Raw genomic sequence first — 25,192 nt, forward strand, 5'->3', positions numbered from 1 at the left:
CATCAGCTTCAGATAAAAATATATTATGCCACCAAATACCTGAGTAATAAGATTTATCTTACGAGATAAGACTAGTTAAAGGCCATGGTTTTCAAACATCATTTTGTTATTATATTTTTTACTACAAAATTGCCAAAAACTCAATACATTTGACCATATCCTAAAGTGGCCACCAGACTTCTTTCCCTGCCTATAGAACTTTATTTTTTGCAACTAACTATATATATATTGTTTTTCTTTTTCATTATAACTTCAGAATCACATAACAAAAGTCAATTTATTATAACCAACTTAGATCGATCAAGTGGCCAATTCACTTGTTTGCTTAAATAAATGTCAAAAATTCGATCTTGCCTTATCCATACAGCAACTTATTAATCAACGATAGACTTTAAAATAGAGTTCAAATTTCGCTACAAATTAGTCTAAAATATTCAAATTCCTGATAATTATTTTTATAGAAGAAATTTTTAATTAATTATTATCTTTCACTAATGGATTAATTAGTTGAATATTTTTGTAATTAAATTATCATAAAGTCAAAATCTATATCTAAAGTAAAATATAAAGCCTGAATTTATAGATGGTATTGGTATTTGATTGAATTTATACATAGTTGATCGTAGTTTAATATTTATTAATAAATTAACTTATGTATCCAGATACGTATATTGATATAAGTGAATTATCCTCTCTACAATATGTGTGTCTCCAAATTTCTGTTGAAAAAAAAAAAAAAGAAATTTGAAGAATCAACTAACTACCATGAAAACAGTTTGATATGAGTGGGTCAACTCACTGAAAAGTGGACCCCATGAAAATGATTCTCAAGGTGTGTAAGAGATTTAAACCTTCTTCTTCCACAAATCCACTTCGATTATTCCATACCACAATATTTTCCCAAGTACTCATAAGTCATAATTATTCTCTCTCTATTTTTTTATTTATCTCTTGTTAGAACTTGTGGGGTTGTGACTTGTCTACTATATAAATATAATGCTTTTTTTTTTTTTTTTTCAATTTTTGAAAAGTTCTTGTGTTCTTAATTTGTCATTTGTTTTTGTGTAACATATATGTTTGTATTATGTTAAGATTGATGTCATGGGGAGTTCAGGTACGAACTTGGTGACTACAATAATTGGTTTTGGATTGAGTGCAACATTCATAGTGTTTGTGTGCACAAGAATCATTTGTGGGAGAATTCAAAGGTATATAGCATCATCATCATCTTCATCATCAAGGACTATATATGAATTTCAATCAAGACCAGACATAGAACGGGTAATGATAAATTAATAATTAATTTCACCTCTCCTATCATGAACTCTTCTCATTTCTCTCTGGCATGTTTCATTTTCATCAATCTATTTGGTGAAATTATTATATATCCATTTTAATTTAATTTAATTTAAGTATTTTTCATTGTTAGGGAGAACATGATGTTGTTGAGGGAGTACCTGCTTTTGTTTCTGCAATCCCCACTTTAAAGTTCAACAAAGAGGCTTTCAGCTCCGTTGAATGTACACAGTTAAGTTCACTTCTTCTTCTTGAACAATTCAATCAAATTTATAAAAAGGTGAAGGTTTAAATAGAGTTTGATTCTGTACATAAATTAGTTTTATATATAATTTAGTTCTGTATTATTATTATTTTATGGTTTGGTCTATAATTTTTAGAAATAAGTGAAATGTTTTACTATCATGTCTTTCGAAAATATTTGGGTCATAACCACGAAAATCAATTCATAGAAATTAAAATCATAAATTACAAGAGATTTAAAAGGAAGAAAAGCTTATTTATCAATAAAATTAGGATAATGTTAGGAACAATAGTTTTAGTAGAAAAAATAGAAAATTGATTAATATGGACACAAATATAAAGTTAGTGCAATCAAAAAATATTATCTAAGTTAATAATCAAAATATTTCCTAAACGATCAAATGTGCATTAATATAGTTTTTAAAGAATCAAACGTTTTAAATTGATATCGAAAGATATAAGAATAAATCTGAAAATAGTAAAAAAATTGGTCAAATTTATTCTTGTATCTTTCAAGATCAATTTGAGTCATTTAATTTTTTAAAAACTAAATTAAAGAACATGTAATATTTCAAAAATTATTTTAATTATTAACCCACTATTAATAACCTAACAATTTTTCATAATTTCTAAGTTTTGGATAAGAAATGATGTAGAACAAGCATTTTATATTCTTATAAGTTGAAAAATAAGTTCACGAAGATAAGGCATGGGTCAATACTCAATATATTGACTATATATGAAAATGATTATTTGACAATGAAATGTTTATAATTCACTTTACTATTCATTCCACAACTTTTATATAACTTTGTATGGACCATGTGATTAAACCTTTTTAACCAACTTATAATAACATGAGCATGTTTATAAATTAAGCATTGAACTTGTAACATTGGACATTTCCAACTACAGGTGTGTGATATGTTTGGGAGATTACAAAGAGCAAGAATTGTTGAGGATCATACCAAAATGTGGGCACTGTTTTCATGTCTCTTGCATTGATATGTGGCTAAGAAAGCAATCTACATGCCCTGTATGCCGTTTGCCACTTAGAAATGCTCTTGAACAAAAGAATGTGACAAGTGTGGCATTCACAATAAGCCACCACCACTCTCTTCATGATGAGTCTAATGCTTCATTACAAAGGAACATTAGTGATGATGAGAGGCCAGTAGTTGATTCTAATTCTAGTAACACCTCACTTCCAATTTCTGTAGGAGAACCTGAAATAAGACCCTGATAACATCTTTCAATTACAATTATAGTTACAGTTACAGTTATACTTAGTAGTCAATTCTAATTTTTAAGGTTTTTTTTTTTTTTAATTTTAATTACTTCAAAAGATTTAGACGTTAAAGTTGATATCTGTAATATAGGTTTGTTTTTAGAGACTTAAGAATTGAAATTCAGTATTATAACAAGTGGTTAGAGGTTAAAACTAAAATTTTAATTTTAAGATATAAAATTTTACTTTAAAAATATAAAAGATAAATAAAACTAAAATTTTTAAAATAAAAATAAAAATTTTAATTAATAATATTTTTTTAAAAAAATATTCTCGTTTAATTTTAAATTTTAAATTTATCTTTTAATTTTTATATTTATCTTAAACTAAATAAAATACTAACACATAATTTAGTTCAATATATTTTATACAAAACACAATATATAAACTTAATTTTTTTTTTGGTGATTATATATACACTTAATTTAGTTTTGCCTTTTAATTTTTGTCTACTCGTCTTAATCTCTCGGTTTCAGTTTTTTTTTTTTTCCAACCACAACCTAAAAAGTTATATCCATTTAATAAAACTAACTAAATGTAAAATATAGATTTACTTAGTTTATGTTAACGCAATTTTTTAATCTAATTAGATGATGCAATCAACCTTGACATGTCAATATGCTGTATTTTTAAGAAAAATAAATTATTATTTCTGATAAAAAAATTAATATTAACATTGGTTATGATATATTAAAACTAACTTAATATTCATAAATGATTGAATCCTTTCAACAAATAAATAAGAGTTTACATGGTTCGAAGAGAGAGAGAGAGCGAGAAAGAGAGAGGAAAAGAAAAAAAAGAAGTGGTTGGCTTTATAAGATTTGGCTAGTTTTGTAAAACAAATTTAATTTTTTGTAGGTATTATAAGATTAGTTTAATTAATTTGTGATTAGTTTTATCTAAATTATATATTTTGTAGTTAAAAATAATAATTTTTTACGCTGACTATATATCCTATCCGCGGGTATCTAATTTGGACCAACTCGTTTGGATATGGTTGTCTACCCTATCCGCTGCGGGTAGGGTAGGATAGGATGCAAATTTGTTTGCGGGTAGGATATGGTACGGGTTTAGGATATACCATACCCTACCTTACTTGCACCCTTAATATATTATATAATATATATGTAAAAATTATGTATGTAGTGAAAAAAGTGAGTCTTGTCCTCACAATCTTCTTCTTATAAAAACTTGAAATAATCACTAAGCTAGTTGATGATCATATTATTTGTAATTTTACGTTGAATTTCTTTAAGATTTTATTATTTTTAATTTTAATTTGAACTTAATTTTTTATTTTCTATTTTATTAATATGTGTGAAATTTGGAATGGTTGAAATTTATATTTATTTAAAAAAATTTTGTCTACAGGTAGGGTCGAGTCGGGTAGGGTAGGATTTAAAACTTTAGGGTGTGGATAGAATTAGGGTTGAGTAGAGTAAAATTTTAAGAAAATTTTCAATTCGTGGGTAAGGTTAGAATAGAGTCTAAACTCTACTCTACCCGACTCATTGCCAACCCTAATTATAAAAAAGATTCAAAGAAAATGCTAATAGACTAATCTCACAACAATGTAGCTAGGTCTATATATAACTAGATATCCTAAAACTACAAAATATTCAATTGAAGCTTGATTAAGTTGGGTATGGCTTTGTCCTTGGAAAAGTAGTTTTGAAATATTTTTGAGTTGTAACAATTATCTATCCCCTTCACCATTAGTGGCTTTTGGATTCCTCCCTCAGTGGGTACCTTTAAGATTGGCAATGGTGCTCGAGTTGGTTTTGCTTGTGTTAGCAGAGATTCGAAGGGAAGGTGGCAACGAGGTTGTCTGGGAACAATTGAGAGTCATAGCATTTTGTAAGGAGAGTTATTTGCTATTTGGAGAGGCTTTCTTTTAGCATGGGACTCGGGACAAAGAGACATTATATGTGAAACAGACTGTGTGGAGGCTTTCACTATTGTCAATAATTTACAAGATTGCTCTGGGTTTATTAATCCTTTGATGTTAAAAATCCGAGATATCATGTCTTGGAAATGGCGTGCTGATCTTCAGTTGATCTTGAGAGATGCAAATACAATAGCAGACATTATGGCAAAGACTGCAATGAGGATCCTTTCTCCCCAAGTGGAGCTTCCGTTGCTTTGAAAGGAGTTTGAGAGTGGTATTCAGCGAGACTGTCTTTCTTAAGCAATTTCTTGTTTATTTTTTCTTTTTTAGTTGTTGTTTATTTTCTTTTAAGTAAAAAAAAATTTGATTAAGTTGGGTTATTCAATTTTATGAATTATTTTTTGTATTTTTTTAAAAAAAAAAACATATTCTTCACTAATTTAATTTTTACGTATTTAAAATATTTTATACAGATATTTCAATAATTTTTATCATACTAATAATAATAGCTATTTTTATATTCTTTGACTTAATAAACTATCTATAAAATAAAAGTGATCGAATAAGAATATAAAGTATTTGGGAAAAACTCTACGTCCATGTAAAAATTACATGGATGATATCCAAGTAACTTTCACTCCACGTCTCACACACTTGTTTGTTTTACACGCGCCTCTTATAACGTAATTAAATTCGTTATTCTCCTCTTTCGCGTTTTTCTTCTCTGCATTATGGATCTGGATTGATTCAACGCAATTAGTTTCGTCATTCATCTTCTTCTTCGTTTTCTTCTTCGATCTGCACTTTTGAACTGAAACAATGAATGAATCAACTTCAAATCAGTTGAATGAGTGTGATTTTGATGATTCTTTTGAAATGCATCAATTTGATGAGGTTTGGATTATTGAATTTTGAATCGAATTTAATGGAATGAAATTGCTAATTTTATTTGAAGTGAATTGAATGGAATGAGGTTATCTACATTTGAATATTGAATTGAATTGATAATATGTAACTGTGAGTGTCAGTAACTGAGAGTAACTCTGAGTAAATGTGAGTAACTTTTCGGTTCGGTAAGTACTAAAGAGGTGGTTCATCACGTGCATATTTTCGGTTCGGTCCGCAGAAAGGAGTCTAAAAAAATTAGACGAATATGTTCTGTTTTCTTCTCTAAGTACTATATAATTGTTTCACTGTGATTAAGATTTCGGTTCATCATAGTTAAGATTTCGGTTCACCATAATTAAGATTTCGGTTCACCGTGCAGACCAGCTGTGTTGTGGATGAAAAATTTGTCCCAAAGGTGGGAATAATTTTCAAGACACTAGAAGAATCTAGAAAGTCCTACAAACATTATTTCAAACTTGTCGGTTTTTCTACGAAAATAAGGAACACGACTCGGGATGGAGACAAAATTAAGAATAAACTAATTGTATGCACCAGAGAGGGGAGGTGAAAATCCAAGATATCTCCAACTTTGAAGACAAATCCTTCAGTTGGGTTAAATTGTCTGGATCATCGATTCAGTCAAGCTTCACTCTTTACAATACACCATATTTTTTTTTGTGACTACAATACACCATATATGAATTCTCCAAGAGAGGATCGTACAAGTTTTAGTTTTTATTAATGTAAATTTTTGTTCACCCATGAGCTAATTTCAGTTCACCATGGTTATAGCAGGTTTAATTTCTGAATGTTGATAGTCTTTAATGAATAGTGACTTTTTTTGTGAAATTCTATATTGATATATGCCGTTTTTCGATTCGTCTAGTGTATTAATTTCTAAGTTGAATAATTAGAATTTGTTTTTTGGTTCATGGTTTAGAGTTCAGGGTTTAGGATTTAGGGTTTAAGGTTTAGGGTTCATGGTTTCAGGATTTAGGGTTTTAGGGTTTAGGGTTTATGGGTTCAGGGTTCAGTTTACAGGGGTTTAGTGTGTTTCAAACTTTCGGTTCACCGTGTTCATGGTTGAGGGTTTAGGGTTTAAGGGTCTGGGGTTTAGAGTTCAGGGTTCAGGGTTTTAGGGGTTTAAGGTTTACGGTAGGGTTCAGTGTTTAGGGTTTAGGGTTTAGCATTCAGGGTTCAGAGTTTAGTATTCAAGGTTTAGAGTTCAGAGTTCAGTGTTCGGGTTCAGGGTTTAGGGTTTAGGATTGAATCGAATTGAATGGAATGCAATTGCTAATTTGAATTAAATTAAATAGACCGAGGTGTACTGAATTGAATTGAATTAAATTGATAATATGTAAATTGTAGGCAAAGTTATTTGAATTTGATTTTATATAATGGATTATGTTCCATTCACTCAATACTATACAATTGTTTCACTATGAGTACTGTGTTCGGTTCATTCTGCAGAAAGCTATTTGAATTTGATTTTATATAATGGATTATGTTTCGTTCACTCAGTACTATACAATTATATTGTGTTCAGTTCACCATGAGTACTGTGTTTGGTTCATTCTGCACTATTCAAAACTCTTCTTCCTCACCTTCTACTGCTTCTTCACTAGAGAGAGAAGGAGGAAAAAAAAAAAACAGCAGCAACAACAACAAAAAAACGACGATAAGGAGAAAACACGTGAAGAAGAAGGAACGCGAAAGCTGTTTGAATTTGATTTTATATAATAGATTATGTTTTATTCACTCAGTACTATACAATTGTATTGTGTTCGGTTCACCATGAGTACTGTGTTCGGTTCATTCTGCACTATTCAAAACTCTTCTTCCTCACCTTCTACTGTTTCTTCACCAGAGAGAAGGAGGAAAAGACAAAAAAATACAGCAGCAACAACAACAAAAGAATGACGATAAAGAGAAAACACGTGAAGAAGAAGGAACGTAAAAAAGGAGGAGAATGAGGAACGCGAAGAAGAAGGCGAAGAAGAAGACGCTCCGTGCGTAAACCAGTGTGAAAAGAAGAAGCGGGGGAGTAGAAGCGTTGGACAAGAGCGATTTTCGTGTGTGTTAGACGCATGTATTTCACGTTTCATTTAATAGTATTGAGTTTTTTTTTTTTTTTTAATTTTAGGTCAACTTAATTACATGGTTATATATACTTACATAGATGTGTAGCATCCCAAAAACATTTGATGGTATATATCAAAATTAAATTCATTTACCGAAGTATTGAAAGAGAATCCAGATATGATGGCAAGAAAACTGCATAAAGATATATAAATTCATAACACGTGACAAAAGAAAAACAGTTATTATTGTTATCATAGATGAAAAAAAAAATAAAGAAGAAGAAGAAAGTAGTAACTAGTAAGAGAGGAAGCAAGGTAAGGAGTTAGTGGTGGGCGTGTTGAGAAAGGGAAGAAGCAATGATGAGTGCACACGTGGGAATCATATCACCTTCCACCTTCTTCCCTCGATTTCCTCCAACTTCTTTAACCAAAACCAAAATCAACACATCACCTGGTAAGTATCAATCAAATTTCATCTCATACACTTTGTTATTGCAATCTATATTACTATTTCTTTATATTTATATAGTCTCACTCGGTTCCAATGCTAGTAAAGTAGTAATGTCTGTGTAGCTGAATTGCTTTGCTTCTTTCTATCCAATTTGTTTCTCGGGTTTGGCATTTTTCCCTTCAAAGATTAAGTAGCCTCATAAATTATGATTTTTGTGAACTGGGTTAAATTGTTCTATTGCATGCAATTTAGTTCAATTTTATCTCCACATTTGTGAGTTTTGTAATTGGGGCACTGTTGTAGTGGTTGAACTTTTCTGTTTGGTTAGCCTTTTTTGTTCTAAGTTGAATGGTAAGGGTATGGAGTGTGCAAAATTTTTGTTCCCTTTTTTTCTTTTTGAGTTATTTAGTTAGATTTATAGCTGAGAAGATAAACCAAGGTTTTTAATTGTACTCTTATGGTTGTGTGATAGTTTGCAGCATTAGCATGAGTATGGATCCAGTTCGTGAATGGATTCTTTCTGAAGGGAAAGCCACAAAGATAACCAAGATTAGTCCTGTTGGTGGTGGTTGCATCAACCTTGCTAGTCGCTATGACACTGATTCTGGTTCTTTCTTTGTTAAAACAAACAGGTAAAAGTATACCCTAATCTCCCTGAGGTTTATGGTATATGATGCTCAGGTTTAGGGTTTAGGGGATAGGTGTAAATTACCCCTTTTCTAAATTGATTTTGAACTGTTTCCAACTATTATGCTATTGAAAGTTGAAACCCTATGTCAGGAGTATTGGACCATCAATGTTTGAAGCAGAGGCTCTTGGTTTAGGGGCTATGTATGAAACCAGGACAATCCGTGTGCCTAGGCCATATAAGGTCAGATGGTTTAACATTAGAGATGTGAATACTGTTGTTTGTTATTTGTAACATGCCAGCTTGAGGTAACTTGTTGCTTGAAATTATAGGTTGGAGAGCTTCCCACTGGTGGTTCCTACATCATTATGGAATTCATAGAATTCGGCGCTTCCAGAGGCAATCAAGTGAGCTGCACCCAAATTACTGCTAATTAGGAAAACTTATGAAGCCTAGTTGTAATTTATTGCTTCCCAGTCTGTTCTAGGGAGGAAACTTGCTGAGATGCATAAAGCCGGAAAATCTAGCAAAGGCTTTGGTTTTGATGTCGATAACACCATTGGCAGGTATAAGAGGCTCTCTTCATCAAATGTGGCTTTGTTATTGGCTTGTTGCAATTGCTATTGTTATCATTCATGTGACCAAGTAGTCCATTTTCAGCGTTTATAAATATCTAAAATAGAGATCACTCTGTACTAATTAATATCTGATGAGATAATCTTTGTTACGCTGTAGTACTCCACAAATAAACACGTGGTCATCGGATTGGATTCAATTTTATGGAGAGCATAGATTGGGTTACCAGTTGAAGCTAGCATCGAGACAATATGGCGACAGTCTCATTTATGAAAGAGGTAATTTTTTATCTGGGAACAGAATAGAAATATGGTTCCTTTGTGGTATAAGTTTTTACCAAACTCAAGAAAAGATGATGTAGTACACAAGGTTCTCACTTGGTGGGGTTCTAGAGAGGGTAGATTTATGCAACATTGTCCGAACAAGCACGAGTCTTTTCCAAGAACAAGCACGAGTCTTTTCCAAGATAACAACGGCCTAAATATTTTATTAAGATTTGTCAAACTCGTCATTAGCTCGCGAACTTTGCTTATCCTTGTTTGGATTATCTATAAGCATCAACATTTTTTATTGTGGAGCTACTTTAGCTTAATAATATTTTGAATGTAGTATAATTCTTTGCTTAATAGGACAAAGACTGGTGAAAAGCATAGGAAAACTATTTGAAAATGTGGCGATAGAACCATGCTTACTACACGGAGACTTATGGAGCGGAAACATCAGCTCTGACAAAAATGGAGAGCCTGTCATATTGGATCCAGCGTGCTACTGTAAGTTGCAATCCTAAAAGTTTTTTCTGTAGGTAAGAATGCAAAGTATGAAAGCTCAGATCAATTGAGGCGTAGGTGCAAGCAAAACCCTGTAATTTCGGTTAATAATTGAACCTGTTAAGATTATGTTAGCTACACAGTTTTTTGAAGAATAAATTGGACTGATTGTGGTGTCTGTTTTCCTGTTCCATAGATGGACACAGTGAGGCAGAATTCGGAATGTCTTGGTGTGCCGGCTTTGGAGCATCATTCTATAATTCATATTTTGAGGTAATGTTTGTTAGCTGACATCTACTTATGATTCATAACTATCTTGCACCACATTTTATCCTAGCTAAATTATTGTATACCTTGACTTGCCATGATGACATGAACTTGTTTTAACTATTAATGTCTTGCTATCAGTTTCATGAAGAAATTTTCTGATGCTAATAGTTTCCTTATGGTATGCAGGTGATGCCTAAACAGCCAGGTTTTGAGGAGAGAAGAGACCTGTATATGCTGTATCATTATTTAAATCACTATAATCTCTTTGGTTCTGGATACAGATCATCAGCTATGTCCATAATTGATGATTATCTTGCACTTTTAAAAGCTTAGGATTGCTTGCATAATTGTCAAGGATGATTTGTGAATATAAGATCCTTTTTTTCTTGTACATTTCACTACTTACATTTCCCTTCCTCAGGTCTCAGTATATAAGAATGCTGAATGCTGTTTCATATAAATGAAAATGTAAGGAAATAAAACTTATGTATGTTTAGATGTTCTTGATAATAATAGGAAAGTTATATTTAAAGATCAAAATTAAGTAAAAACCAGCATTGAGTCTTTATGACAATTTTGTCGACTCCAAAGTACAAAATTAATGAAAATAATAACAAATGAACATTGAAAAATCATAAGCTACTGATTAACTTTTTATACTCTTCCAACCCTTTCCACATTTTCAAGTAACTGCATCATTCAGAGTGATTCCTTCCACTGTCAGAGTAGCCTCTTCAGAATCCTTGTTAGCTACAAAATTCACCAAAATAATAATGAGAATCACCTTAAATAATAATAAAGAATAAATATCCTTAAAAATATAGAAGAAAAATGATAAACTTGCATGACTTATAATACCTGGACTATAAGCTTTTTAGCCAACTATCTAAATCCTCATCACAGGCATTCTCAGTTTCCTTTGAAATATTGAAGATCTCATCAACATTTCCTGATGGTACTGAAGGAAATGCAGGAAACTGTTGACACATGTCATTCTCCATCGACATCGAACGATTCAAATCACTGTTTTCAGCAGTATAATCCTTAGAGGAAACCTCGTAAGAGGTTTCTTCAGGATCAAGTAGCCGACTCCAGCTAGTGAAACAAGACCCAGTATTTGTCATCATTGTTTCAAAATCTTCAGTTGGGTCTAATTGATCTTCTTCAGAAACTCTTCCATCAGTATAACTTTCTTCTTGGCTAATCACAGATTCCACACCATTGCCATTCATCTCACCTTGCACCAGTGTCCCTGGGAGTAATTGGTTTTGGCTCAAAGCTGGTTCATGAACAGTTGGAATTTCTGTGGAAGGAAGATGTGCAGGAGCATCAAGAAATTGCTCTGACTTGCAATGGAAGAGATCCTTCGATTGGTATGATCCTAAATTTGACTCGGATGATAGAATTTTCCTTTGATATTGAATTTCACTATCTTGCGCTTTCAAAGATTGGCGATATTTCTGAAATAATCAAACAAATTTCTCTTTTATGCACTACTTTTTTGTCCAAATTAAGTGTCTTTTAAGGTTTTAACATGCATAATAAGAAATTAAAATTAAGCAAAACTCAAGAAATAGTGCTGATGACAGATGTTTATGAACAAAAGTTTTTAACTAAACACTTATTCTTTCTTCAACAGAAGGAGTAGATGATAATGCTAATGTTAATGCAGAAAGATTATCAACACTATTTAGCATCTAGCATCGCCATATTAACACTGGCAATTTTAATGCACCAAAACTGATTGAATATGCATAAATCATGTTCCAAAAACATTCTGCATATTAAAAACAAACTTAGGAAGAGTGTTGCACTTTAGAAAAGAACAAACCTGTAAATAGCTTGAAACATGCTCTTTTGTGACTCCTGGCACATTCATATACTCATGTATTTTCTTAGGACCAGCTAATCATCATAAGAAAAAGAAAACAGCAACCATTATCATTACTGTACAAGACTATAAGCATGTAGCAAGTAGCCATGGCAAGAAATCGAAAAGGATTAAATAAGTTTTCGGTTCTGTAAACTTAGTGGTTTATAGTTTTGAACTATTGAAGATGATGGTAGAGATCAATTTCATTTGTTTCTGAATATCTTTTCAGAAACCAAAACCATAAATTGCTAATTTTAAAGGAATCAAAAAACTTATTTGAGTCAATGAAGAAAAAATAAACTTGGGTTAAATCTTACCACCAGATCCTGCTAATATAACAGCTTCCATGAACTTCATATGCAAATGATCAGTCCACCTAATCCTTTTCCTTCTCTGGACCACTGATGATTCAACAAGTTCTTGTTTTTTCTCTTTGTTATTATTATTGTTATTATTATTCAGTGGTTTGCATTCTTGATCCTTGTTCACTATGATACTCTTTGATCCATTTTGATCAGTGGTTACTGTTGAAACTTTTGTGTTGCATGATGCAAATTTCCAGAGGCCCTTTAAATCAGAAAGTAGAAGTGGCTTTATGAAATAGAGTTTAGCTCCTTTGCTTAGTGCTTTTGACTTTGAAGTTTGATTTTCATCAGCACTCATAACTACAATGCAATCAAACATATACTTTGGTCAATGATTTTGGTTTCTATTTTTTTTTTTTTTCAATATTTATTATTATTATTTAATTATTATTAGGATTTTATAGAAATAGAAAAGAAAATAGTAGAATAACAGAAGTTTATGGTATGTTTGGTTTATAAAAACATTTTATAATTTTATTTTTTGTATATTCTATTTTCATAATTTATTGTAAAAAAATATTAAAATAAACGAAAAGAATTTTATTTTATTTAAGAGTTTAATTAGACAGATTAAAAAAGTAATATGAGAACTTACTGAAAGATGGGATGTCATAGCTTTCTCTGATTTTGTCAATGAGTTCAAACATTTTCATGTCAGGCAAATGAATCTCCATGAGCACAAGGTGAAGCTCATTCTTCTCAATAATTGATAAAGCATCAGAACCTAGTTTAGCAGTCACAACTGATAGGGAAAAAAAAAAATATAAGATCCAATTAAAATCAGTCAAAAATGAGAAATTACAGAGATAAAAAAGTAAAGATTAAATACATTGTACTTTTGTACCAAGTACAATAGTTAAAAAATGGTTAGTTTTAGATTGATCTTAAAATGATTATGAGTCAATTTATTCCTTAAAATATTTAATTCTTCAGTCTAGTTCCAAAATAATATCAATACGAGTCAAGTTGAATTGTCTTTCAACACTAAATTGAGGCATTGAATTTTCAACCTTTTAGAGATTATTTTGATAATTAACTCTTAAAAAAAGAGTACTATTAAATAGGAAAAAGAAAACGTTACTAAAAAAAGTACAAAAATATGATACATGATTAAATTTGGTCAAAACAGAAATATACACAAATAAAATTAAAATTTTATGAGGGGTTCGACCACCATTACTAAAGATATTATTTTTTTTTTTAAATTAGTGACACATAATTGCATAAAAGCGTAAGAGAATTTATTTAATTAAAATCTGTATTAGAGTTAATTTAAGAAATTAAATCAGTATTAAAGATACATATTATCTTAATGGAGAACCAATAAAATTATCACTCGTATAACTATGTTGATAAAATAATTTAAAATAATATAAATTTCTAATTGAACTGATACTAAACATTGAAAGAACAAATTTTATTTTTAGTTTTAAATTACTATTTATGATATATAGTCCTACAAATTTTTTTTTTTTGGATCCAAAATAAAATAAAATTAGAAATAGAATTAGAAATGCTCTAAATGCTTGGTTCGTTTTGATAAAATATTTGTAATTAAATTAGAATTTGATTTTGATGTACATTATAAAGTAGTTTTATACGTGTATATAGTTACGTATTGTCACATCAGTAAAAATAACCACCTTTTACATTAACAACGTCAATAGTTATCCAAAAGATTGTGTGACTGTATAAAACACTTTTTATATGGTCAGTGCATCAAAATTAAATTCATTAAATTATAGATGATTTTTGAAAAAAGATTTTGTATATAGTACATATAGAACGGAAAAAAAAAAAAAAAAGAGAACCAAATTACCTTCATATCCAAGGATACGAAGCATTTTAGATGCCAATGTTAGAGATGTTGAATCACAATCCACCACCAACACTTTGATTCCAGGTGTTGGAATAGTGTACTTATTACCATAATCCATGGTATTAGAGAGGGTGTAATTTTGAGAATTGAATCTAGCTAGATGCAAAACAAAATATTGTTGAATTAGTGAAGCCCAAGTTCTGCATTTAACTAATTGAGTTCAAGTAAAATATTATTAAATGTTTCCAGCAATAACTCTTGCCCCTGAAAAACATTAATTAACCAAAATCACCCCACAAAATAAATAAATAAAAGAAATTGTATATAAGGTAATGACAAATTTAGTAGTTTCAATTTTCTGACTCAGCAGTCTAGTCAAAACAAGACCTCATTAAAGATCATAACCTTATTGATGATAAATTAGTTATCTAATTACAAAGAAAACCATAATCTATCTAGAATGACTAGAACCTTTTTCCCTTGTAATGAAGAAATATTTATGAGTTTCAATTCATTCAGTGTAGCAAACATAATAATCTAAAAAAAATACTATATATGTATACATCATAATAAGTTATTATGTATTTGTATACATATGTATTGTTTAATTTATTTTTAATATATATCATATATTTTATAAAATTTTAAAAATAGATATCTAACATTCTGGTAATAAATATTAAAGATTTTATCAAATGAATAAAAAAAATAATAGAATTTTTTACTTAAATAAAATAAATCAATACCAAAATTATTGAATTCCCTTAAATCAAATTTTGAAACATAAATATCTTCTTTTTATTATTATAAATTGTTCCAAAGGCACGAGGATTATATAATATGTTAACCATGTAACCCAGAAACGATTTATGCATGAATGGCCTAGGAGAATAGGGAGTAAATTGTTACGGGGCACACAGGGCTACATTATAGGTAACGCATAAATCGTCCCATCCTATAAGGATTCACATGATTTTGAGCTAAAACACAAAGACTTGGCACGATTAACGTGTTAAAGCAAACTCTCTCAAGTCTGGCACGATTTATGTATAATATTTTAATTTAAATTATATCTATTTAAATTTTAACTTAAAAAATAAAAAAAATACCTTTTATAATTTCAATTACTAATTTCATTAATAAGATTAATTTAAATTAAAAAATACTAACAAATTATAATAAAAGAATACTAAATTTTAATACATAAATTTAAATTTTTTCTTTAAAAAATTATCAAAAGGTGTTAAAAAATATAATTTTAAATAATATAAATTCATGTTGTTTTGAGTAACATAAATTTAATTTTTTATGAAATTTTTAGTATTTTTTGTTCATATAATTTTGTTTAATCATTTTTATAGATGCATATTTTTTATAGAACTTTTTTGTCATTTTTTTATTTGATTTTGTATAAATTTTAATTATTTTTTTATAATTTTAATTATTAATTCCATTAAAAAAAACCAAATTAAATAAAAAAGAATACTGACAAATTATAATAAAAAGAGTACTAAATTTTAATACATAAATTTAAGTTTTTTTTTTAAAAAGTCAAAAGGTGTTAAAAAATTATAATGTTACATAATATAAATTTATGTGATTTTAAGTAACATAAATTTAAGCTTTTATAAACTTTTTAGTATTTGTTGCTCATGTAATTTTTTTTTAATAATTTTTATCGATTCATATTTTTTATAATTTATATATTAAAAAATGACAAAGAAAAATTCTATAAAAAATATGCATCGATAAAAATTATTAAAAAAATTACAAAAATAATAAAACTAAAAAATTTATAAAAACTTAAATTTATGCTACTCAAAACCACATAAATTTATATTATGCAAAATTATATTTTTTAACACCCATTGACATTTTTTTAAAAACAAACTTAAATTTAAGTATTAAAATTTAATACTCTTTTTATTATAATTTGTTAGTATTATTTTTTATTTAATTTTATTTTTTAATAGAATTAATAATTAAAATTTATACAAAGCTAAATAAAAAATGACAAAAAAAATTCTATAAAAAATATGCATCAATAAAAATAATTAAAAAAAACATATAAACAACGATTACTAAAAATTTCATAAAAACTTAAATTTATGTTACTTAAAACAACATGAATTTATATTATACAAAATTAATATTTTTTAACACCTTTTGACATTTTTTTTAAGGAAAAAACTTAAATTTATGTATTAAAATTTAGTATTCTTTTTATTATAATTTGTTCTCTTTTTTTAATTTAAATTAATCTTATTAATGAAATTAGTAATTGAAATTATAAAAAGTATATTTTTATTTTTTAAGTTAAAATTTAAATAGATATAATTTAAATTAAAATATTATAAATAAAAGTAGCCTATTATACATAAATCGTGACAGGCTTGAGAGGGTTTGCTTTAACACGTTAATCGTGGAAGGAATCAGAGACTGGTGAGTGAGAGCAAGGAGAATGAGTGAGAGAGAAGGGAGAGTTCAGAGAAGAGTGATTTGATCAGTGAAGGATTTCATTGCATTGACTGAGACTTACAGTAGTACAAGACTTATATAGCATACACTAGAAGTTTCTGAAGATACCAGATCAGCAGACTTAACTAACCTCCTAACAAACTTAACAGCTAGATAAACTTGATTAACTGACTGGCCCTCTTTGTTCACTTTCAATATCTTCTTTCACTCTATCATACTCCCTCAAACTCAAGGGAGCTGAATCTTCAGAATTCTGCACCTTGAGTTTGCCTCTGAGATCAAGGAACGCTGCTGATGGAAGAGCCTTGGTGAGAGTGTCAGCAATTTGAGCTGAGCCTAGTATATGACTTACCTGAACCTCATTTCTTGTCACATAATCCCTTACGAAGTGCAAGTCAATCTCAAAATGTTTCGTTTTTGAGTGGAGAATGAGATTTGCTGCCAGCAAGACTGCACTCTGATTGTCACAATAAGCCATGGGGGCTTCAGGAACACTCCACTTTAGCTCACTTAACAATCCTTTTATCCAGATTAGTTCAGCAACTAAGTCTGCTAATGTCCTGTACTCAGCCTCTGTGCTGGATCTGGCTACTGTCCCTTGTTTCTTAGACTGCCACGATATTAAATTCCTGCCCAAATAGACACAGAAGCCTCCAACTGATTTGCGATCATTGGGATCCCCTGCCCAGTCGGAATAACAATAGGCTTTTAGTGTCAGCAAGGAAGTGGGTGAAGTTTTGTCAATCTTCAAGCCATAGGTTGCAGTGCCACCAACATATCGCATGATTCGTTTGACCAGCTTCCAATGTGTCTCTAGTAGATGCTGCATAAATTGTGCTACTTTGTTCACACTGTATGCTAGTTCAGGTCTGGTAATGGTGAGGTATTGCAGACTCCCCACCATTGAGCGATACATATGAGGGTTTGCAAACTCAGCTCCCCTGTGGCCTGAATTTTCAAGGTGGAGGACAAGGGTGTATGGCATAGTTTGTACCCTGACATTCCTGCTTTGAGCAGCAGGTCTTGAACATATTTACTCTGTGTCAGGAGCAGTCCTCCATCACTGTTTTTAGTAACCTGAATCCCCAAGAAATAATGCAGAGGACCCATGTCCTTTAGAGCAAAGGCAGAGTTCAGCCGTTGAATAACATCAGATATTTCACTTTCTGAGCTACCAGTGATGAGTATATCATCAACATAAATGAGAACATAAGCAAGAGAGGATGAAGTGTGCCGAACAAAGACCGAAACATCAGACTTGGTGGCAGTGAATCCTAGATCTCGAAGAGCAGTGGAGAGCTTGAAATACCAAGCTCTTGGGGCTTGCTTCAACCCATAGAGAGCCTTGGTAAGCTTGCAAACCAGTGAACCATCACCAACAGTGAATCCCTGTGGCTGTCTCATATAGACATCTTCATGCAATTCACCATGGAGAAAGGCATTATTCACGTCTAATTGGCGTATAGGCCACGAATTTGCCAGTGCAATGGTCAGTATAACTCGGATGGATGTTGGCTTGACAACAGGGCTGTATGTCTCTGTGAAATCAAAGCCAGGTCTTTGGGAGAAACCCTGAGCAACTAGTCTGGCCTTGTGCTTTTGAAGACTTCCATCAGCATTGTACTTGAGGCGAAAGACCCACTTGCTCCCAATAGCTTCCCTGCCGGCTGGGAGAGGAACCAGGGACCAGGTATTATTCCTTAGAAGAGCTGCAAATTCAGACTCCATGGCACTCTTCCACTTTGGGTCATCTAATGCTTGCTTGACAGACCTTGGCTCCATACTTGCAACAAAAACACGAGGCTTAACAATACCTGCCTTGCTTCTAGTTACCATTGGATGAGTGTTAACAACAGGAACAGAAGGTGGAACTGTTTTCAAATCAGCTATTGGAATTGGAATTGGGACATCTGATGGGGCCCTGTGGGAAGACAATATAGGAGATGGATTATAGGGGCTGGGGGCAGAGGAGAAGAAGGGACAGTAGAATTTGGAGGGATTTGTGTTGGGGTTGAAGATGGGATGGTAGGTGAGGCTGTTGTTATAGGCAAGGCAGAAGCTGAGGTTGGTTGTGAGGAGAGTTGCTTGGCCTGTTGAGGGATAATAGGAATACATGGTAGTGGCTGTGGAATAGCAGGTGAGGATTCGAGACTGGGTGGGCAATAGAAACCGAAGGAAGGATCTTTGAAGGGGAATGTGGCTTCATCAAACACAACATGTCTTCTAATGACCACTTTTCTAGAATTTGTGAGACATTTGTAGCCCTTGTGAGAGGTGCCATAACCAAGGAATACACTTGGTGAGGATCTAAAGTCAAGCTTATTTCGGTTGTAGGGCCTCGGGTGAGGAAAACACAAGCAACCAAAGACCTTGAGGTTTTCATAGGATGGCTTCTTGTTGAACAGTTTTTCAGTTGGGGATACTCCATTCAGCACTGGAGTTGGCAAGATATTGATCAGTTGGACTGCTGTAGTGAAGGCTTCACCCCAGAACTTGAGTGGCATAGATGCTGCTGCAAGCATGGTTAGCCCCATTTCCACAATGTGCCTATGCTTCCTCTTACCTGTGCCATTTTGCTGGTGGACATGTGGACATGAAAACCTGTGAATAACACCCTGTTCCTGCAATAATTTTGACAAACTAACATACTCTGCAGCATTATCACTCTGAAAAACCTTAAGTTTGGCATTAAGCTGAAGCTCAGCCATGTGTTGGAAATGCACAAAAACTGTTTTTAATTGAGCTCTACTTTTGATCAGATATAGCCAAGTAAATCTAGAATATGCATCAATAAAGTTCACAAAGTAATTGTTTCCATTGCAATCAGACATTGAAGCTGGACCCCAAATGTCAGAGTACACAAGCTCTAAAGGAGCATTATACACTGTTTGAGACTCAGGAAAGGGTAAAGAGTGAGATTTGCCAATGCAACAAGAGGTACAAAGTGGCTTATTTATAGGAAAAGAAAGATTACAATGCTGTAAAACTTTTGAAACTATATTATGTGAGGCATGTCCAAGACGAGAATGCCACAACATGAATTAATCTGAAGTTGACTGTGAATGTGACTCCACTGAACTGAGCAGTGCAGCAGGTGCTTAAACAGGATGGAAATTCAACAGCTTATACATGCCTTTTTCAACAGTTCCATTCAAAAGTAATTCTTTAGAATCATGGGATTTGACACAACAGCCATGAGAATGAAATTCAAAGAGAACATTGTTGTCACAACAAAATTGATACACACTTAATAGGTTCTTAGTTATATCGGGTACTAGCAACAATTTCTGCATAATGAGATGTTTAGAGCTCAATTCAGTTTTAAAATAGGCTTTTCCAACAGAATTAATGCTCAAACCTGTTCCATTGCCAACAACAACTTGTTCTGCACCGTTATAATTCTCATTTTCAGCTACATTGTGAGGGTCGGGAGTCATGTGATGTGTTGCACTTGAGTCCGAATACCAAACAGAATCAGTGAGAGTTGCTGGATTTGCTATCACAGTGCTGTAATTAGCCCCTGGTTGTTCAAGTTGATGTGGTTTGTTGGTGCTTCTTCCATACGGCTGTGAGTCTTCTTCATACCTATACCAACAAGTTTTGGCTGTGTGGCCAATCTTGTTGCATAGCTGACATTGAGGCCTCTCATAGTTTGATCTTTCATAGTTTTGACTCTGTGTTCTTTCATAATTCTGATTTCTCAACCTATCATCATATTGTTGCTGTTTTCTAAAACCAGAGGGATGCCTTCCTCCTCTGTCGAATCTTCCCCTGCCTCGGAAGCCTCCTCGAAAATTTCTTGTTTGAGTCCAGTTAGCTTGATACTGAGGGCTTTCTTGCAAACTTTCTTGATTTGCATAACTGGATTGTGCTACATGTGCATAAGCTACTTGATTCACCTCAGATTTTCTAAATCTTTTTAACATACTTTCATTGGAAAAAAGCACAACCTCTAACTCTCCAACTGTAATACCTTGCAATCTTGTTAGCAGTGAGGTGAGCAAAGGTGCATACTCTTCGGTTAGGCCATGAAGGAGTACATTAACATGGTCGCTCTCACTCACTGTCTCGCCTACTGACACTAACGCATCAATTGTGCCTTTTATTGACAGTACATACTCGTTTATGGAGGATCCTATTCGAGTGTTGCTCAATTTGTTCCTTAATTGCATAATTCTAGCCTTAATTTGAGAGGCAAAGTGAGTCTCTAACTTGTTCCAGATCTGGTAGGTGAATACACAACCAACCATCCGAGTAGTGTAGGGTTTCATCATTGCCGCCAGAAGCCAAGATTTAAGCAAGGCATCTTGCCTTTTCCATTTCTGAAATTCTGGATTAATGTCGCCATTTTCAAGAAATTGATGCGGAATTCCAACTCAAGTGATGTGGTTCAATAGGTCATTTCCTTCGATCATTGCCTCAACCTGATCCTTCCACTGCAAGAAGTTGTCGCTGTCGAGCTTCATGTAGATCGGGGTTGCAGTAAAGCCTAGTGAGCTCGCCGTTTGTGCTGAGCTGTGGGTGCTTCCTGAATCTGCCATGGTTAGGGTTTCGTTTTTCATTAGAAGACCAGCTCTGATACCATGAAGGAATTAGAGACTGGTGAGTGACAGCAAGGAGAATGAGTGAGAGAGAAGAGAGAGTTCACAGAAGAGTGATTTGATCAGTGAAGGATTTCATTGCATTGACTAAGACTTACAGCAGTACAAGACTTATATAACATACACTAGAAATTTCTGAAGATGCCAGATCAGCAGACTTAACTAACCTCCTAACAAACTTAACAGCTAGATAAACTTGATTAACTAACTGGCCCTCTTTGTTCATTTTCAATATCTTCTTTCACTCTATCAATCGTGCCAAGTCTTTGTGTTTTAGCTCAAAATAACGTGAATCCTTATAGGGTGGGACGATTTATGCGTTATCTATAACCCTATGTGCCCTGCAACGATTTACTCCCTATTCACCTAGGTCATCTATACATAAATCGTTTCTGGGTGGCATGGTTAACATATTATATAATCCTCGTACCCTGGAACGATTTATATAATAGTAGAAAGAGGAATACGTTTTAAAATTTGATTTAGGAAAATCCAGTAATTTTGGTATTTGTTTATTTTATTTAAGTAAAAAACCTAAAATAGAACATTAAGTGACAAAACGATAGCATGTGAATAAATAATTTAAAAAGAGTAACATTTTGATTTTGTTTTGAAAATTATGGTATATAGATTAAAAAGCCAAGAGAAATAGAGTGATTGGAGAAGAAAGAGAATTCTTTAATTTTAGAAAAAAAAATTTAATTGTAATAATGTAGAGTGTTATGTAATATATTTTGATTGTTAAATTAATAATATTTAATAAATTTTAATTTTAATTATAATAAAAAATATCATATGATATATTTTGATTGTCAAATTAATAATTACTAATTAGTAGTGATGTATAAGAGAGATTGAGTAAGTGAAAAATAAAAATAAAAAAGAGAAGAGAAAAAAGGAGAGGCCTTCTAAATTTTGAAAAAAAATAATTAAATTATAATAAAAAAGTGTCATTTAACATATTTTAGTTGTAAAATTAATAATATATAATAAATAAATTATATTGTAACTATTGTATTTGTTAAAAGGTACACAAACTAATATAATTTGAAGAGTAAGTTAAATAATGAATAATATGTAAGGGGCATTTAACTCTTTAATTTTTAATATTAATTATAAAATAATTAATACAAATTACATTATTAATAAATTTGTTCATAAACGAAATTATATTCATTACAAAATAAAATATTCAAAAGACTTTTATTTAAGACATGACATATAAAAAATTATATAAATTATTATTGATGCTTATCAAATGAGCCGTTAAACCAATCAAATATTAGTTTAGCATTGTCTTTTTTGGGTATTATATAAAAGTCAACAAGATATTAATCACCGCATACGAAAAAAAATTAGAATATTTTCCATGAAGATTTTCACATTCAATTTTATTCATAAAATCAGAATATACTCTCTTTATAGTAATAACTTAATGCCTTGCTTTATGATTTTTGGTATAAACTATTAGATAGTATTTGGTTTTGGAAATTGAAATTAAAATTAGGAGACTCAGATTGTCTTGTGTTTAATGGTTAGAAATTAAGATTAAAATTTTATTACTGGAACACAATTTTGATCTTCAATATTTTTAAAAAGTGAAACACAAAAAGTTAAAATTTTTGTAAATAGAAATTAAAATTTTAATAATATTTTTAAAAAAATTAAAAATATTTTAATAAATATTTTTATTTATTTTTATATTTATCTTAAATCAAAGAAAATATTAAAATATAACTCATTTATATATATTTTATACTAAATATAATACAAAAATTTAATTTAATATTAATTTTTTTATTTTTATCTCTTATTTTTAGTCTCTTTTTTAAATATAACCTTAATATCTAGAGTCTACAAGACTTAAATTAATTCCATTTAAGTTGGTTGTTAATTATAGTGATAAAGTTTTAAAAATCCTTGAGAGACCTTGTAAAATAATTTAAAAATATTTGTATTTTGTATTTTGTATTTTTTAATAATTGTTGAAATAAATAAATAATTTTATATATAATAAATATATAATTATAAATATTAAGTTAAACAAGATGGCTTTAGTTTATTATTTTTTTAATATTTCTATAAAGTTCAATCATTTTTCAACTTTTTTTTTCTACAAACTAAAACACAACCTACATTTGTCATTTTTTACAAACTAAGGCAAATTTTTGTATTATCCGATCCTATCCTAAATCTACCCTATTTTATTTTATATGGAACGAGTTTTATTATTATTTGCAAATAGTAAAAATTTGCACCGAAATATATTTTTATGGATATTTATGTTGTGATAAAAATAGATGTCTATCTTTTAATAATTTGGACGGCTCAATTTCTCAGTAAAAAAAAGAGTTTAAATTCTCAAAATAGATTACATTAATAGAGTTTGAAAATAAAAAACAGAAATGTTTGGTAACCAAAGAAAATTAGCCAAAAACAGCTATAACTTGCCTTATTTAGCATTATTAATTGTTGCGATAATTAATGAATACTAAATAAGACAAGTTCTGCCTGTTTTTTTGTCTACCTAGCATTACCCATAAAAAATTGGATACGTATATAATATAACGAAAATGTTTGGTAACCAAAGAAAATAAGTCAAAAACAGCCATAACTTACCTTATTTAACATTTATTAATTGTTGCGACAATTAATTAATGCTAAATAAGACAAGTACTACCTTTTTTTTTGTCTACCTAACAAATAAAGGACTAAGTATCAAACAATAGACACACAATAATAATATAAACACTTCTATCTGTATGATTCAATATGAAAGTTTATATATATATATATATATATATATATCATCTCATTTATATTGAAATAACAATATTAGTAAATATTAATATTAGAGTTTTTTATTTATATTTTTTTATTTTATATTTTTTTATTTTTTATTTATTTCACAATACGTTATCAGCACGACGCTTTGATCAAAATTTAAGAAGATACATATAATAAATTTTTATTATGTCAAAGTTCTCTCGTCTTAAATTTAGTACTCTTGATATATCTGAAAATAATTACTTATCATAGATATTAGTTGTCAAAATTTATCTTGATTTATTGGATCTTGGAGATACCATTAAAGGTGAAAATAAGACATCCCAGAAGAATAAAGCTAAAGCCATGATTTTCGTTCATGATTTTCATCGTCATCTTGACAAAGGATTGAAAAATAAATATATATCTCACACTAAAAGATTTTGAAGATATGTGGAAGAACCTTGAAGAAAGATATAATCATCAAAATATAGTAATACTTCCTCAAGCTCAATATGAGTAGATACACTTGCGTTTACAGAATTTTAAATCCATAAATGAATACAACTCAGCAATATTCTAAATTACCTCACGAATAAAATTATGTGGAAAAAAGATAACGGATTATGACGTATCAGAAAAAACTTTTTCGATTTTTCATGTCTTAGCTTGAATGTGCTACTACAATAGCAGTATCGAAAAAAAGAATTTAAAAAATATTTTAAACTAATTTTTTATTTTCTTGTTGCTGAACGAAATAATGAATTGTTTTTAAAAAATTATAAAGTGCGTCTAGCTAGTCGTCCTATTTTCTGAAGCAAATGCAATAAATTATAATCTCAGAAAAGATAAATGGTAAAATTTTGATAACAAAAAAAATTATAAAAAAAAATATTTAAAATAAATTCATC

General features: G+C 30.6%; 3 protein-coding genes across 4 annotated transcripts; 2 read left to right on the forward strand and 1 right to left on the reverse strand.

The window, feature by feature from the left end:
- The first annotated feature begins 875 nt into the window (after positions 1–875).
- Positions 876–2,828, forward strand: LOC107628568 (RING-H2 finger protein ATL5). Its single transcript, XM_016331201.2, has 3 exons — positions 876–1,281; positions 1,430–1,527; positions 2,455–2,828. The coding sequence occupies exons 1-3, from the start codon at positions 1,102–1,104 to the stop codon at positions 2,780–2,782; spliced, it is 606 nt and encodes a 201-aa protein (XP_016186687.1). The 5' UTR covers positions 876–1,101; the 3' UTR covers positions 2,783–2,828.
- Positions 2,829–7,841: 5,013 nt separating this feature from the next.
- On the forward strand, positions 7,842–10,770 carry LOC107626071 (Protein kinase superfamily protein). 2 transcript variants are annotated; one of them, XM_016328849.3, is made up of 9 exons: positions 7,842–8,141; positions 8,611–8,770; positions 8,919–9,009; positions 9,099–9,173; positions 9,244–9,332; positions 9,502–9,620; positions 9,972–10,112; positions 10,306–10,382; positions 10,566–10,770. In XM_016328849.3, exons 1-9 carry the CDS (start codon positions 8,045–8,047, stop codon positions 10,710–10,712), a joined length of 996 nt encoding a protein of 331 aa, XP_016184335.1. In that variant the 5' UTR covers positions 7,842–8,044; the 3' UTR covers positions 10,713–10,770. The 2 variants fall into 2 exon arrangements, with proteins under 2 accessions (XP_016184335.1, XP_016184336.1); XM_016328850.3 differs by lacking the exon at positions 7,842–8,141 and adding an exon at positions 8,144–8,300.
- Positions 10,771–10,874: 104 nt separating this feature from the next.
- LOC107627911 (two-component response regulator ORR26) lies at positions 10,875–14,554 on the reverse strand. The gene is made up of 6 exons (XM_021116431.2): positions 14,437–14,554; positions 13,213–13,359; positions 12,570–12,917; positions 12,211–12,284; positions 11,238–11,839; positions 10,875–11,129 (listed from the first exon to the last, which is right to left on the reverse strand). The coding sequence occupies exons 1-5, from the start codon at positions 14,552–14,554 to the stop codon at positions 11,243–11,245; spliced, it is 1,284 nt and encodes a 427-aa protein (XP_020972090.2). The 3' UTR covers positions 10,875–11,129; positions 11,238–11,242.
- Between the last annotated feature and the right edge of the window lie 10,638 nt (positions 14,555–25,192).

Source organism: Arachis ipaensis, chromosome B2 (genome assembly GCF_059453495.1).
Source record: "Arachis ipaensis isolate K30076 ecotype BB chromosome B2, ASM5945349v1, whole genome shotgun sequence".
Lineage (NCBI taxonomy): Eukaryota > Viridiplantae > Streptophyta > Magnoliopsida > Fabales > Fabaceae > Arachis > Arachis ipaensis.